The sequence below is a fragment of the Lichenostomus cassidix genome, chromosome 1 (genome assembly GCF_008360975.1).
Source record: "Lichenostomus cassidix isolate B80296 chromosome 1, HeHo_3.0, whole genome shotgun sequence".
Taxonomy (NCBI): Eukaryota; Metazoa; Chordata; class Aves; order Passeriformes; family Meliphagidae; genus Lichenostomus; species Lichenostomus cassidix.
The window spans coordinates 30,294,524-30,311,865 of NC_139479.1; the positions used below are offsets into that span (position 1 = coordinate 30,294,524).

The 17,342-nt window shown below is 37.1% G+C and overlaps 1 protein-coding gene across 5 annotated transcripts in view; it reads left to right on the forward strand.

The window, feature by feature from the left end:
• REV1 (REV1 DNA directed polymerase) overlaps positions 1-17,078 on the forward strand; it is a 58,741-nt gene extending 41,663 nt beyond the window's left edge. For all 5 annotated transcript variants that reach the window (XM_085054899.1, XM_085054891.1, XM_085054880.1 and 2 more), the window contains 9 exons: positions 3,387-3,489; positions 5,621-5,777; positions 6,150-6,352; positions 8,114-8,347; positions 12,412-12,520; positions 13,579-13,790; positions 13,967-14,126; positions 14,996-15,098; positions 16,658-17,078. In XM_085054899.1, coding sequence (XP_084911025.1) covers positions 3,387-3,489; positions 5,621-5,777; positions 6,150-6,352; positions 8,114-8,347; positions 12,412-12,520; positions 13,579-13,790; positions 13,967-14,126; positions 14,996-15,098; positions 16,658-16,769 — 1,393 coding nt within the window. In that variant the 3' untranslated portion in view covers positions 16,770-17,078. The remainder of the gene's footprint in view (positions 1-3,386; positions 3,490-5,620; positions 5,778-6,149; positions 6,353-8,113; positions 8,348-12,411; positions 12,521-13,578; positions 13,791-13,966; positions 14,127-14,995; positions 15,099-16,657) is intronic.
• Positions 17,079-17,342: the final 264 nt, after the last annotated feature.

The window sequence follows — 17,342 nt, forward strand, 5'->3', positions numbered from 1 at the left end:
ATGAGGGTTTTCTTACAGTGTTTGAAGGAGACATACTTACATCCTGCACTATGATACACATGCAGCAGCATTTATTTCTTTCAATAGCAAGCCGAGTTGAAAGGCTCTGGTGCTGCATAGTGTTCTCTCCCTAAGCTGTGTGATGTTGAGTACTTTCCTTTTTCTTGAGCGGCTTTCTGCTATTCCTGGTTGAGTTTCATACTAACTGTGGTTGGAGTCAGTTCTCAGAGAAAATTGTGCTTTGTACTTGTCAATGAAGATGTCTGATAGTACAGTAGTCCTCCAAGTCTAGAGTGCGTGGGATCTATGACAATATTTGCAGAATGACTTGCTGCAGAAGACTGCGAGGCCACTTTGAATTCTGAAGATTGGAGCTGGCATCAGGCACTTTGGACTGCAGTCATTCATCTTAGTACAGACAAATTTGTTAGTATTGAATCTTACCTTTTCCATTGTTTTACCAGTGAGTCTCTACCAGCAGAGAATTTTTTTGGTCCTAGAAAAGACAGTGAAGTTCTGAAGTGGAGCTTAGAAAGTTGAATCTTAAAATAAGGTCAAAGACTGTGCCTCATGTTTCAGCTGTTCAAGAAGGCAATCTGTTCAGGTCTCTTGACCTTTGCAGTTACATTTCTTCATGTACGTGTAAGTTCCTCATCAGAAGGGCCTTTGATTTCTTGTGTATCCCTATCAATGTAATAAAGTCTCTTTCTACCTGGGCTCCCCGTAGCATATCTCATCAAGATGCTCCCTGTAGTGGCTGCCCATCCCTGAGAAAATGGGATAACCCAATTATTCTGCCTGTCAAAGGAGTACGACCTTCAGCTTCCACAAGCAGTGCTCTTACTCCTATTCATTGTTCTTTGTTTCTTATTGATAAACAGGATGATGTTGACTAAATATTTTTAATCTGAATTTTATTTTTATACTTGCATGCTGAAAACATAGGGATATAATCTAGGCATAGAGTATCACATGCTGTTTCGTACAAGATTTCATACAAGATTGTTACAGAAACTTCTGAATACACATACATTCTTCAGGGATACGTTTCTGTATCAAAGCAGTTGCTCCTTCAGTACAGGATGTTCCTGGCTTTTGTGAGACGATAGGTCTTTTCTACTTTTCCTTCCATCTCAGGTGGTTGTAGTAGACTAATCCCTCCTAAACTGAAGGGTCATTTGGTCAGAGTTGCTGATAACAGAAGAGGTGGTGGAGTTCACAGATCACAGAATATGCTGAGGTGGATGGGACCCCGAAGGATCATCAAGTCCAAGTGTTGGCCTTGCACAGCATCATCCCCAAGAGTCACACCATGTACCCAGAAGTTCTTTCAGTGGGTTAGAGTTCAACAGCAGGACTTGAATGCATAGAGCCTGTCACATACTTGTGATCTTGTTACACAGAATTCAGCTGTGTAATATCTGGATGTAGAAGCAGAATTTTGATTCACAATGTTGCCTTTGAAACTACAAAATTCATGTTTCACTATAAGAAACTCACTGCCTTTTAGGACTGGTGTGTGTATATATATATATATCAAGAAGAAAATCCATCAGTCTGTACTTTATTCTTCTGGCTATCCTGAATTCTTCAAGCTGAAGATTTACTCCTAGCAGCCTAAGAACATATCTTTAGTATTGAGTGTGTGTTGAGATAGAGCTTTATTCCTCCTTTACTGGAACTAGTGTCAGACTGCTTTTTCATGAACAGATCAGTGTTTTGGACCCCTTTTCTGTGGTCAGGCATACTAATGTGCACATGCCCTGAAATTTCCCTAATTCATGAAGTCTTCAGTAAGGTGAGGGGGCATCCAAGAATGCAAAATTGTTCACACATCACTATATCTGTTCAGATGCTGGGATTTTGTTTGGTGGTGTCTCTGTTTCTGTTTCTGGCTTTGCGATGACTTTGTCAACCCCAGTCAATCCAGGATATGCTGTAGGTGTTGTATTTCTGTCTTTGTTAGAGCATTTCTGTTCAGCCCAGTGAAAGGCTTTTTAGCAGCAGAAGGGTAAACTCCAGAAGCTGCATCCAAGGAAATGAATTAGAATCTCAGTGTTGTTCCCCCAAGTGACTGGTTTCTCTCTTCAGTTTAAGATTTTCTCTGTAGCTATAGCTTATGACCTGTTTATTTCCCCCTTGCCTCACAGGTGAATGGGTTGCTGTGCATTCTCATCCTACAGGTCAAGATTCCCTAGGATAATTATCATAATACTACACAGGATTCAGACTTGGAGACATGCTTAAAATCAAATTCAGCTTTTGAGATGATAGTATTTTTACTTCATTTCTGAAATCCAGTTCTGATAGTACAGCATAGACCTTTTTAAAATACTTTCCTGAAATGTTGTATGCCTTTAGATTCATAGCGATATTGATCCCCTTTTTCTTAAAAATACTCACCTGTAAAGCTTAGGGAGATCTTCATATTGTTCACAGTAGGAAGATTTTTCCTTCTCATATTGGCAGAACTAGACCTTTCCAGAGATCGCTGTTCATGGTGGTTTCTGACAGATTCAAAAGCAGAATACCATCAAAGCATTTAGTAAGTTGTCAGGATGGCACCCTGTCAAAACACCAAACTTCATTTTGTTGATAGAGCCCACTCCATCAGAGCTAAAACTGCATCAGTTATTTCAGTCAGAAGACTTTACATCACTCACATACATTTGATGAGCCACGTGAAATTCTGTCCTTACCTGTGTCAAAGGTTAGGCCATTAGGGAATCCAGAACTACCAAGCACTGCTGCTGCCCTGCCAGACTCTCAAGTGGTGGTTTGTTAAACTCGCAGCCAGGTTGCTTTGTGAGACTTGTTGCAAAAAATTGCCCGTGGCTTAAGATAATTTGGAATGTTGTTTAAAGTCACTTCCCATTAATTTGAATTCCTCATTGTTTGTAATCCACATGCATATGCCTATATCTGCTTTCCCTCCGAGTTCCTTTTGGAACTCTTGCTGTAGACATTTCACATTTGACAACAGAAATAGTACTGAGCAAACTCTCTTGTTAACCAAGCTTGAGTGAAAGAAGTGCAGGAGTGTGTTTTTGTGCAAACTTTAAACTTCTTGTGAAACTTTTTGTCTGGTTTCAATAGATTGCATGTATGTAAGTCTATACTAAATTTGACCATTTAATATGTGGACTGCACACTGAGAATGTTCAGTTAGGAAGTAATCTGCTTTTTTGTTTTTTCTGTAGACCATGCTTAATTTTAACTACCTTTGAAAAGAATCCAGGGAACAAATAAAAAGTGTTCCGTTTCTGTATGCCAAGAAGTTATGATCTGTCTTTCTTTTAGATTCTCTCTAGAACAAATGCAGAATTGTTGTCTTTAGGATTAGTGAATGAGTTTCCTTTTGAACAATACTTGTTTATTCTTTTCAGGACTGTGACTCTAGACCATGCAACAGACAGTGCAAAAGTAATTGGGAAAGAAACTCTGAACATGTTTCACACAATGAAACTGAACATATCTGATATGCGAGGGGTGAGTAATGGGAAAATGGAAATTCATTCTCTTTATCAACCTTCTTTGTTGTCTTTTGTGCATTATCAGTTCCCCATGGTAGATAACCAGACTTTTACAAATGTGTAGATAATACAAAGCTTATGTAAATTAGTGTATGCAATCATATTATGTTTTGTAACCTTTGAAAAATATGGTTACAAAGCCATACATGTAAAAAAATTAATGTGGTATAAATGAATCCACAACTTAAAAACAGGTAACAAATTAAGTCTGTATCCTCTACAGTTCTATCAGCATGTTTTGTTTTGGCTTAGAATTTTCTGACAACTTTTGCACGTGTATTAGTTATGTAACTAATATAAATACTGCTTGTCATGCCAATCAAAGATAGAGATTAAAGGAGCTTTTGTTCTAGACTGCAAGTCTTAGAGCAAGAAAAGGTACCAGTTCATGGTTTGGCCTTTGTTTGTAGGTGATTTTCTGGCTCTTTTGATTCATGATTTATTTTAGAACACTGTTGCTCATCTCAGTGGTTTTGTCACAGCAATGTGACCCCATGATGCCACTATTTTAACTTCAGCCATTTGTCACAATGGAACACAGAGGATTTCTAAAACAAACTTGTAGGAATTGGTCATCTGGATATAGAATTTTGATTCACAATATTCTATATTGTGTATAGGCTTTGTTGCCTTGCAAAGTCAGTTCCCTGGCTTGGAGTTGAGGAAATATTTACCATCCTGTCCCTGTCTTTTTCTTGTTTCTTGTCTTTTTGTTTTGCTGTCTTTGACTTGTGATGACATTCTATTTCACTTGATTTTTTTTTTTTTTGAGAGGATTCAAATATAAAGGTAGTATCCCCTAGATGCTGGACGTGATGTTTTACAAAGCAGCTAATTGCTGCTGACCAGGTGGCTCTCTCGAGTTCTGTAGGGGCCATTTAGTTCTAGATTATGTAATCAAGTTCAGATCCATCTAGGGTCATCCCTCAGTGGTTCTCCTTTCAGCTGATTTCAGACACTCCCAATATGTATGTCTATATGGGAGCTAGTCCCTTTAAGCCTTTTTTACACATGAGGTGAGTCATGCTTGAAAGTGGGTTTTTTCTGTCTCTGTCTAGGAATGATCCTGAACTGATACCCTTAGTTGTTTGCCCACACTTGGGAGATAAATGCACTCAATTGTACCATAGATTTCACCTAACACTCAAACTCCTGTCCTAAAAGGCAAAGTTGTATAACACAACAAACACAGTACTCCAAAGGTTTCATTTAAGTTCTGGAACTCAAACCTAGAAAAATACTTCAAAGACAAAAGATAAAAGCACAAAGAAGAACTTTTTACAGTGATGATATTATCTCATTATTGCAACTAAGAAAGTGTTAATAAACAAAGTCTTTACTATGTAATTATAGAAGAAAACCTGGTGGAAATATATGTACTAGCTCCTTCATGCTTTCTGAGTCCCATACACAATTTTTTCTAAGTGTGAGGTTTTTTTTCTTTAAAATTATGGAGGATTGGCAATTAACTCACACATTGCATCAGTGCATTTTTAATTAGACACACTTTTTGAACCCCTGTTGATTAGGTATTTAAAAGTTAAATGAAAAATAAGGAGCACCTCATCTGAAAAAGACTACTTATCCCAAAGTACTTTCATCCATTGAGACTTTGCAAAGACAGTGTCTACAAGTGAAACAATAGTATTTTTCTTATTTGTAGATTGAAGTGATGGATTTAGTATAGATTATCCTTGGGGAAAAGCAATGGGAGGTAGCCAGATTTAATACTAATCACATTCTTGTCAATATTTCTGTGTTTGTTAGTGTCTAAGAAATTTCATAACAAACACATTGCTTCATCATCCTGTTGACAGCACTTTTGTATATCAGAGAAGTTAAGATGGTAGTATCTTTGTAATTTTTTAGTTGTTGGATTTTGGTGGATAATCCTGGGATTTGTTTGGGATGTTTTTAGTGGTCCTTTATGTGTATTTCAATATATTTTTATTTATCTTCTGCCCCCCCCCCAACTGGCAGCCAATTCCAAAGAAGGCAATGCTATTATGATATAATTGCAGATTTTTAATTGTATTTTATTTCTTTTTAAACGTCATTAAATGAATGCATTTATGTTTTGGATTTAGGTTGGAATTCAGGTACAGCAGCTAGTTCCCATCAGTAAAACAACTTCAGCTCACTCAACAGTGCAATCTGGACATTTACCTGGTGGATCACATTCAGTTATTGATCTTTTCCATGTTCAGAAAGCAAAAAAGCGCTCAGAAGAAGAACATAAGGAAGGTCAGTAAGCTTTGTACTTGGCATGTGTGATAATGATCAGACCCAACATAGATCACCTTTTGTAATACTTGCTTAATATTATACCAGTATAAATAATGCAACATAAACTTTCTGGGAGTAGGGTTTGCTGCTGCAAATGAAAATGCTACTATCAAAATTTTATGTAAGATTATTCCAATCTTTTTGTTTTGTTGTTGTTTTAGTTAATAGTAACAGAGGATACTTTGAAATAGAAGGTGTTATGATTATGCTGTATATTGTGTAAAAACTCTTCAGCAAATAACACTAGAAATTACCTTCACTGCATCCTGAATCTTCAGAGTACTTTTAACTGTTAGGTGATCATTCTGTATTTTGTTTCCATATGTATAGTATTTGTGGCTGCTATGGACCTTGAAATATCTTCTAATTCAAGAACTTGCACTTTTCTTCCGTCTCGTGGTACCAATCTCACCTCTGGTCTCAATTCTAATGCTGACAACACCGAGTCTGCTGTCAAATGGAATGGCATGCATTCTCCTATCAGTGTAAAATCCAGGCTCAATTTGAGTATAGAGGTTCCATCTGCTTCCCAGGTAAAACCTGAGAATATGAAACATCTGCACTATATTTGGGATTGTCTGTCTTATTTGGATAGGCCCAAAAGGTGCTCTTTTAAAATAAAGAGTTCCAGTAAAGTACAGTGTACAGTAAGTAGATGTTATTGATGCAAAAATATTTTGCCTTAATAGAATAAATAATGTTGAAGTTAGGATGCACGCTTAACATTTGTACAGGATAGCACTATTTAGATGAGAGGAGAGCAATCTCCATTTAAGTAAAATATTTCTGTGGGATTTGGGGATTTTTTGGGGGGCGTTTTTCCAAAGGGAGACCCTTTGTTATTTCCACCCCACATGCTATTTAAGTAGACATCTGTTAGAAGGGTCTGCTATGAACCAGCTGCACAGAATTCTGTAGGTGTTTTAGGTATAAGCAGGTTTTCTTGCTTTTCTGTAAAAGTGAATCTGTTAAAGCATCTTAACAACGTTCTCAAATATTTATCCATTTTTAAGAAGCAAGTTATGCTTCTGATTGCAAACTTGCTCCTATAATGCAATACCCAAGCCAGCTCAGGGTCTAAAAGTAACTTGACTAACAATGCGAAGCTCTGTACACTCAGAGTCTGCAATAGGAGGAATATGTATAAACAAGTGAAAAATGCACTGGCTGTACAACAGAGTTCCTAAAACTTTCGTGGCCTTATGGCACAATGTCTTACTTTCTGCTTTTAATCATATTATAATATGGAATGTAATAAAAATTTCAGTACAGGGAAGGAGTGGTGAGAGTTAGTGATATGCTGCTGTTTGTACACTGTGTGCTAGGAAAGTAACAGCAAGATATTTTACACCCAAGATTCCCAGGATATGATTATGGAGTTGTATATGCAGCAAATTTGGAATGAGTGAATATAAACAGAACATACAAGAGTAAATGAAGTGATTAACAGTACAGACAGCTTTCATCAAAACCTCTCAGTTACCAAACCAAGTAGGCTTTCATAAATGTTTGTGGTTCTTCTCTGTAAGTCCAGAATCTGGTCATAAACTCCAAATATTCTTCTTAAAGCTAAAAGATAAGCTATTCTAACACTGCTGTGAAGTCTTGCTTAGCAGAACTTACAGGCAAATGTTGGCATTTCTCTACATAGTTTTATTCAAATTTTATTTGTGAGGAAAATGGTGCTATACATCTGCTTGTCAGTTGTATTCCTTCAGTCACTTGTGCAGCTGTCATTGTACACAACAACTTCTGGACACTGAGGGGTCATCTCAGTTGTTTCAAGTGAATAAGTGATAGTCAGTAAAAGCTTATTTCAACATCCAACTCTGGCAAGAGTCTGTCAGTATGCAAATATATATAATACCACTAAAGTAAATCAGTAACATGCACCCTGGAACTGTATAAAGAAAGAAATTAATTGCTTACAGCTTTGTGCCAAACACCAGTTCGGTATTCATATCAATGTGTTGCCTATATAATTTGAACTCGGAATTTTGGTTTCCTTATCATTAGGTATCTATAGCGAAAACTGTATCTATAATTTTTGATAAGAAGAGTGAACATTGGAAAGATAAAACTGAGCATTCATATTTACTGAGCTGCTTAGTCTTAAATGATACTTTGTTGGCTGCAGAGTGTGGCTTGTCAGGTTCCTAAGGATGTTTGCATACACAAGGTAAAATTTAGTGGGTTTTGTAAAATTCAGGAACTGGATAACTAATTTCTTGACTAAAATAACTCTGTTATCTATTCCTTGGAAAAATCTAAAAGCTTTTATATGCTTTATGCAGCTAGATAAGTCAGTGCTAGAAGCTCTGCCACCTGATCTCCGAGAACAAGTAGAGCAAATATGCACCATTCAGCAAGGAGAGAGTTACGGAGAGAGCAAAAAAGAGCCAATAAATGGATGTAACTCTGCTCTTCTGTCACAACCAGTGGGGACAGTGCTTTTACAAATACCAGAGCTCCAAGAACCAAATACCAATATGGGAATCAATGTAATAGCCTTGCCAGCTTTCTCACAGGTAGGATGTTTGCACGGTATCAATAAACAACTTTTCATCTATTGAATGTTAAAAGCTCTTTCTTGAGACAGCATTAACTACAACCTATGGCTTCCCAAGATTGTTCATGGTCCTTTAATATCTTTTAAAGTCTGCTTTTAAATGTTACATTGTCTGTCAGAATTGTAGCATGATAATATTTATTGAAGATTGTAGTCATCAGTATGCCTATGTTTTTGCTGCTGTTTAATGTAAAACCCCCTCATACATGGTTTGCTTTGCAATTCAGTCTGTAAATAGTCCTTTTTCTGCATTGCAGCTGAGTTACACTGAACTGTAAGTCTGAAACAGTCCTAAAATCTGCTTAGCTAAGTCACAGGAGACTCACTGTGTTTAAGTGTGTGTTCTGATGGGGTAAAGCCAACTCTTACTAGCTTCTTCTGTAGTTGTGGTTGTATCACATTCCTGAGAGAAGGGCAGTCATGGCTAAAAGTTGTGCAAATCTCCATAGTTTTTAAATGGACTCATGCTTAGCATGTCCAGGATGAGAAAAGAGCAAAGATGTTTGTCAAAACAGGGACCTGAAGGGGCAGCAGGTAATAGTAATGATGTTTCTAATGTAATTCTACCCTTCAGTCCAAGATGGTGCTAAACAAATGTAGTGTAAAAATTTGAAAAAAAAATAAATGAAAGATTGGGTTACCCAGATATACACTATCTTGCATATGCATTATTTAAAGTGGAGCAGTGTTCTTATGTTTGTCATTGCACCTTTGCTGTTCTCAAATGAAGGGTTAGCACTTAAACACATTTATGGAGATTTGTTGCTGTTTCTAAGGCATAATGTTACTTAGCTGATAAAAAATCCTGAGAAAATAATGTAGAAATTCCTGTCCTGTTTTCACTTAATGCTTAATGCATAATTGTTATTTTTAAAAAAGTGTAGTCTATTCTGCTACTGTAATTTCCTCATCTTGATTCAAGTTCATTGGTTCAGCAACAGTTGTGTCACTTTTTATTCCTGAACTGCAAAGTTCGGTTTCCACTATGGATTAGTGTGCAAATGGTATCTGAGCTCTCTCTGCCCCAGCTGTTTCAGATTTTGTGGTTACATCTGCCCATAAGAAAGATGTGTGTTAAATTGGACTGTGCTCTGAAGTGCACGCTTGGCTTACCATTCAGTACTGTTTTTCTGGGTAAATGGTAACTGCATATGTTTTTCTATAGAAATTCCTTTTAGTTTGTTTATGCTATAATTGTCTAATAATTTGGTAGTCAAGAATTGATTGTTATTTTCTAAAACAGCATTACTTCTTGAAGGTTTCTTAAAAGGATCCATTTTACACTAGTTTTTTTCACTGTTTTTTCTGTCTCTATCTACTGATGTATTTTGTGACTCAGTTACTTGATCCAAAAAAGCAACTTAGTAGAGCAGCCTTTTTGTTTGAAGGTGTAGTTCAAAAAGAATTGAGTACTTCCGATTTATTTGTCAGGGATATCCATACTGTCTATTTGAGAGTTCCTTATGCTCATACTCCAAATTTTCTCCTGAAAGCCATTCAGCTTTGTTGCCAGAAAGGGAACTAATATTTACAATTTTCATTTTCTGAGTTAGGTCCAAGTTTAATACTTAGAATAGTATGGTTGAAAAGCTTCCTGCAGGCTTGGTAGAAAACAAGGAAAAAAAAAAAATAGCTAAACCCAGTTCTTTAATACAGGAGGATTTTTTTCTGTGTCAAAATCAAAAATGAACTTAATTCAAGAATACCATCTTACTCTAAATATACTTTGACACATTGTTTTCTCTTAAAGTCTTTGTAGGAGTGTGTATGCTATGACTGTACACAAACATTTAAATCTGCTTTGTGGCCCATGAAGCAGTGAAATGAGTAGTAATAGGTTTTGGATATAGAAATGCTGCCAACCACTCCAAAATGAGTACATTAGCTACATCAGATGTAAATTATATCTTTTTTTTATAGCTTAATTAGGTTTGTTTATCAACCCTTCATTCCTTTTGTCTGAGCTGAGTTTTTATGATCAGGTACAAAGTTAGTTGGCTGATAGTGATTTATTCATTAGAAAACATGTGGAAAAATTCCTTTGTTAAGTAAAGTTCTCCTATAAAAGGAATACAGATAGGTTGCATTCCTTTCCATCAACTGCTGAAGTAATCTTAAAATTTAGAATAGCTGTATATCTCTGTAACCTGAATCCTATAGAAGGATAAGTGACTAAAAGTGACTATTACAGATGCCTAGAAATGAATGGCATTTGTAGTAGTGCTGTTAATTGGTGGTGGGAGGTTTTCACCTCGTTCTTACATTGTGTTGACATGGTATAGATTCCCCCTAAGGAAATTGATATAAACACATCATAAATACTGATAGCTGCATGCTGAGGTCATCCATGACTTTATAAAACCAAGGTTGTCCATAATGTGAAAGCTTTCACGTACCTCTGTCACAATGTTAGGGCACTGACTGTGCAATCAATTACCTGAAACTCCACTTTTATTGGAGATATATAACTCCAGTTATATCTGACTGATGGCTCTTCTGAGTGAATTTTTCCATGTTATACTCTGAGAGGGCAGTGATGGGATAATAGCAAGAATGTATCCAGTTCCATGTACTGCATTATTTCTGCATGGATTAAGTGGTGTACACAAAAAACAGTGTCAGTTCAGAGCATTCAAAATTCTTGATTCTTGAATGCTTTACGAGAGAACACTAACCTTTTTTAAAAAGTTTTACTAAATAAAATCTATATTTAAAAAAGTAACTTAACACCTATGATGTAATTGGCTGCATTACACTATAGTGCTTTGTTCTCCACAATATATGTGGTAATGGAGGTCAGAGCTGTTCCTGTTTCCTCATTCAATTAGTGCATATTCTGCATGGTGAAAAATTTGTGTTGACTCATGGAGTTCTAAAAATGGAAAAAACTTGTGCTAAACTGATGAATTTTAACCTGTAGCAGCAGGTTCGTGTTTATGATCTGTATTATTTAGACATCATGTGAGTGAATAGCACACCATACCTTCCTGTCACATAGCATACATATTTTGGTTTAAAAAAAATGAAAACTCGGTTGAAAATAAGAGGTAAATTTTAATACAGATGCAGATTAACATGTAATAAATACAGTATCTCAGATAATGGTAAAAATTGCATTGTGCCCTTAGAATAGTAATTGTAGTTTTGACTAATTTTTTGTTGTTTGTGCACATTTCTGAATTTTACCAGTGAAATGAAGGGCACTCTTCCACTGGCAGATTTAATCCACTAAATGTTAGGTTTGCTTTTTTTGAATTAGATTTTGAAGATTAGGAGCTGAAGACACTGTCCAGTAATAATGGCAGACTCCAAATAGAATATGAGTCTGTCACTGATTTGCTACTTCAGACATGCAATGAGAAAAAATAACTGATAATACAAGACCTTTTATTTTGTCCATCTGAGTGTGTCTGGCAATTGGCATCAAAGTATTTCTTGTCTAGAATTCAAGTCCCTGGGACAGTTGTGAGGGACTTTAATCAGTTAAGCAAGTGGTGGACAACTTTGGGGAAAGAATTAAACCCTTTTGTGCTAGTTCAAAATATGGCATAGCTGGACTTGGCTTTTCCTGTCCTTAAAAAAGTTGAGATCATTTCCAAGAATATTTTGAGTTATATAGCAGCTTGCAGGAAATAAAAGTATCAAAAGAAAAAGAAGAACAAAAGTCTTATTGTCACTATGTTTGTGTTTAGAAATTTGATGCTCCCTGAGTTAGGCTTAATCCTGCTGTTAATGCAGCTGTACTGGGTATCAGTAGATGAGTAAGGATGGTTAGTGCATTATATGCTCATAATAGTAATTTTATTAAATAATTAGAGTAACACTAAATGTGAATTTCATTATTTTTACAAACTAAAATACACAAAGAAAATGTGCAGTGTGTTTTACAGTGTTTCAGTTGTATCTCATTTATTTTTGCTTGGCATAAAATATAAATACCTTTCTTATGTGAGTGACCTAGGAGGAAGCAAACGGTTTTGCTCACTGCTAAAATAATTAAATGAATCTTTTGTTACTCTTCAGGTGGACCCTGAGGTTTTTGCTGCACTACCTGCTGAGTTGCAAGCAGAGCTGAAAGATGCATATGATCAAAGGCAAAAGCAATCAGAGCAGCAACCTGCCAACACTTTAGGTGAGAATATACAGTTGCGCAGTAGTCTTCTGGTGTAGGAGTTGTTTACTATCCAAACACCTATGCAGCCCTAAATAACAAACGGGAAAATGTAACCAAAGCTTCTGTGAAAATGCTGTGTTCAGTTGAATCTCTGTATTTATCTTTGACAGACTGTCAGTTACAGCCAGCTGTGGTTTCAGTTTGCAAACAGGTGCCCAGCTTTCCTCAGATGGGTAATTAATTCAATTCATGGGGACTGCAGCACTAAACTTACCCATGTCCATATGTTTGCAGAATGGAATCTAAACTTGATGTGTCTTGTGATGTAAAGTATTTCATCTTCTTAAGTTAGTTAAACTCTGTTCAGGGAGCATTCACATGGTTGCCTGAACCCCATAGCACTGGCATGGCTTTCAGGCAGCTAGAGATGTGCTACATCTCACCATATGTCTGATAGTCACATGGGTTTACTCTAAGCTGATCATCCAGGTCTCCTTTTTGTAATCAGTAGAAAGAAATAAGACTAATTCCTTGTGAATATGCTTTCTCATAATAATAGGTTGGAAATGTTATTGGGTTGATTGCCAGTTAAACACTGCATTGTAATTATAATCACACTCTGGCTTCATAGCCAGTGGGCTAATGCAGATATGTTAGAATGATGGAATGAAAGCAATTTCCTTCATAAACTGTGATAAAAGCATTATGGGGACTTAACACTGGTGGGACAGTGCTCTGACTGAGGCAAGGGCAACTTGTCCAGTAGATTCAGATTTCACCTGCTGCTTATATTCAAGTACTGAAATGCTCACATTAAAAAGCTTATGAATAGCTGAGTATCCTCTGAGTACACTTAAAGTCTAACAGTGCTTTTCAAACACTTAAAACCTTGCTAGGATCTGGAATGGTGTGGGTGTGTGTGTGTGTGTGTGTGTGTGTGTCTTAAACTTGCTTTATCTCAGCGGTGTTCTCTCAAGCGATGCTTAGATTTTTGTGGAAGATACAGGGTTCCCCTTTCAATGGAAAAGTATTAAATTTCAAATGTACCAACCACTGACTATTCCTGTGTTTTTTAGTGTCAAAAAATCCTTTCCTTCACCTGAAGCACACAACTGTGAAAAATAAGAAAAAAACACGGAAAAAAAATCCAGTCAGTCCTGTAAAAAAGATTCAGAGTCCTTTGAAAAACAAACTTGTTGGTAGCCCTGCAAAAAACATGCCAGCTACATCTGGAAGCCCACAGAAGCTAATAGATGGCTTCTTGAAACAAGAAGGAACAGCTGCTCAGGTACTTTTAACAGTAACAGCTTTCCTAAAGCTGCGTCTGCTTCTTTAGACTTAGCTCATGTTCACAAATGTACCTTGTTTCCTATACTGGATTCTTTACTGACACTTACCTCTGCATGTATATGGTGTTACCATGTTTGTCAGACTGAGCATTATCCACTTTTATGTTTGGAACAGCCAGAAGCAGTTCCTTCAACTTCAGATTCTTCAGGCCCATCAGCTGTGCAGACGGAGCAGCAGCCGGGCTCCTTCAGGCCGCAAGCCCCAAACCTCGCTGGAGCTGTGGAATTCAACGACGTAAAGACGTTGTTGAAAGAGTGGATCACGACTATTTCAGGTGCGGCATGTCACACGGGGGATGACCTTGCAATGCATCACAAGGAAAACTGCTTTTAATAGGCTTTTTGTACTTCCTTCCTTCCTCCTTCACTCTTCCATTTGCTGCTTATTTTTCACAGTACTCTTGATGCCTTACCGCTTTGGCAGTCTTGGAGGAACTTGATTCTTTCTACCAATTGTTACTCTGTGGTTTTGCCAGCTCCTGTGTCTTGCTTAACATCATGAAAATTTACATGCTCTCTCTTCAACCCATGTGTCAGACCCTTGTCCTCTGTCTTGATGTTACTTGTGTCTGAGGTTTTCTATATTTTTCCAACATATTGCAACCACTAAGATGAAAGCTCTTGAAAGAGAATTAATATTTTTCTATGAAGATGTCATTTTAGAGGCAAAGGAGTGCAGGTCTTGGGGTTTTTTCAAAATAAATGCTGGGAAGAGCCCTAGGAAAAAGAAAGTGCGCAACTGTGGCACTCTTGCTAAACTGTGATTTGAATTATTTCAAAGCAATTCATTAAAACCCTGGGAAATTTGACCTTCCTACCCTGGACATTATTATTTTCCTAAGAGTTTCAAAACAATCATTCCATTCTAAATTTTAGTCTCTCTTCCCTTTGGTTAATGCTGTCTTTGCTTTCAGTTGTGCTTACTGAAAAAAGAGGTCTGCAAGATAGGTATTTCAGGACCTTGCAGTCCTGTTATGTGCACAGCTTCTGATGTCAGCAAGATGTGTGGGAATATAGAAATTGTCAGGTTGGCCCCTGATTTGTTGACACTGCAGAATTTCTTTCGGTTGTATTCCTGTAATTCTGTGATTATACTCTTAAGTATACTTAAAGATCTCATTTTTTAAAATGTTTTTTATTACAGATCCTATGGAAGAAGACATTCTACAGGTTGTGAAATATTGTACTGATCTAATAGAAGAAAAAGACTTGGAAAAGTTAGATCTGGTTGTTAAGTACATGAAAAGGTAACTGAATTGCTAGTATTTTTGAACTTCAGACTATTTTTGTTAGAATTTATATACTAGATGCTTCATTGTGAGGTTACAAGCCCATTAGACATGCCATTGATGAATGGTTTTTAAGCTTAAAAACTGGGGTTGGGGGAAGAAGTTGGAGTGTTAAAATAGGTAATTTGTGAAAAATTAGGAGTAGTAATTAGTAGTATTTCATAGAATGACAGAATTGTTTGGGTTGGAAGGGACCCTAAAGATCACCCAGGCCCAACTCCACTGCCATGGGCAGGGACACCTTCCCTTTGACCAGGTTGCTCAGAGCTGCATCCAGCCTGGCCTTGAACACTTCCAGGGCAGGGGCATGCACAGCTTCTCTGGGCAGCAGTCTTCTAGACAAAGATTGTAGTTTTCAACAGCATTGTCCCTTTTCTTTGTCCTGTTTTTGTTCATTTTCCATGGCATCTTAGACCTGATTTCATTCTCTTGCTGTATCTCTATTCTGTCTCACCTCCAACCTTTAAATCCATTCCTGTTACTTATTTATTGTGCTCCTATGATTCTTCCCATGAGTTAGGAGGCTCAAATCCATTTATTACTTGGTTACTAACTAATGCTTAACACAGATTTCTGTGTTGTAGATCTGTTTCACAAAATGTTTCACAAAATGAAAAAAAAAAAACAGAAAGACTACAGCAATGTAGAAAGTTCATTGGACTTTTGTATTATGGGATATCTTTAGGCCTTAGAAAATGTGAAGTGCACCACCCAATGAACTGTTTTATGGAAACTGTATTGTAAATTCTTATAAAACTCTTCAGAAAGCATCATGTCCCATTCCTGGTCCCTGTGTGTTGGATCTGCCCAGATGGCAGTGTGTCCCTCCAGGTGATGCACACTTGCCCATATGATAGTGATGTTACACTGTCCAAAGCTCTCAATGTAAGAACTCTCTGCTCTCCTGCCAGCACAGGCATCTAGAAGGGATACTGAGAGTGCAGAGCTGCTTTTTTTCCTTGGGAGTTTCCTTCGTTTGCTTCTAGTAGCTGCTGATCATCCTCACATCAGAGGGGAACTCATAGTTGCATCCATGATTTGGTTTTGTTTTTAGCAGTAAATACACAAAAAATAAAAAATATATAAAAAATAATATAGTGCCCCAAACTCTTATTATTTAAATGTGTCAGTTGCCCTTGGCATTTGTTGGGAAATAGAGAAATAGCATCTCTGTCTTGGGATGATGAAGCAAAGATCAGGGTTCAGAAGCTTTCCATTTCTGGTCTTCAGTATGAAGTTGGTGGAAGGTCACCCAGCACTTTAGTCATGGGCTCACACCACTGCCAAATGCAAGCATTTACAAGCTGCCGTGGCACTGCTCACACCAGGAATCAGTGGCATTAAGTAAGGCCTGGAGAATTTAAGCAGAGAGGGAGGGCTTTAAAAGGATTGAATCTAAGTACCATTCATGGGGAGCTGCTGGGATCTTGTTTCCCAGGGTGAAGACCAAAACTGATTGTAAAAAGGACTGGTTCTGTCGTGGTAATTTTCAGCCTCTTCTTCCTTTTTCCCTTCAGGTTAATGCAGTCATCTGTGGAATCAGTTTGGAATATGGCATTTGACTTCATTCTTGACAATGTTCAGGTAGTTTTACAACAAACTTACGGAAGCACATTAAAAGTTATCTGAACTTGTAGTAAAGAGCTTGATGAGAGCCTGGAGCTCTCTGCTAGCTGTGCCATAAGTGCTTGTGAGGTATTTGCAAAGTGCATGATAGTAATGCCCTGAGTTTTTATAATTTCAAATTTCTTTTTAAACGACAAAGTGTTTTGTACATTTCTTTTCAGAAAGTGCCAAATTTGTCAGTATTGCATGTAAATAATTGTGTTAAAATTCTTTTATTGTAGTATAGAATCTATTTACAAAATGTTTGTTTATAAAGTTTTATGGATTTTTACAGTGAAGTGTTTACAGTTGTTTAATAAAGAACTGTATGTATATTTTTGTACTGATTCTATTTTGTGATGCTTCAGTTTGAATATAGTGAACCCCTTTTATTAAAGCTGCAGCTTTGATTCATTTCACAAAGTTTTACACAGTGGCAGTGCCTGAACACATGAAGAAGGCTGCTGTACATGCACCTGGCCCTGTTTTGTTTCTTCTCCGGTAACTTTATTACAGATTGTAAGCTCAGGGAGGAATATTAGTTTATTTTCGGTTTCATCCTTCAAATACTCAAGCCAGGGTTGCCCAGCTGCTTCC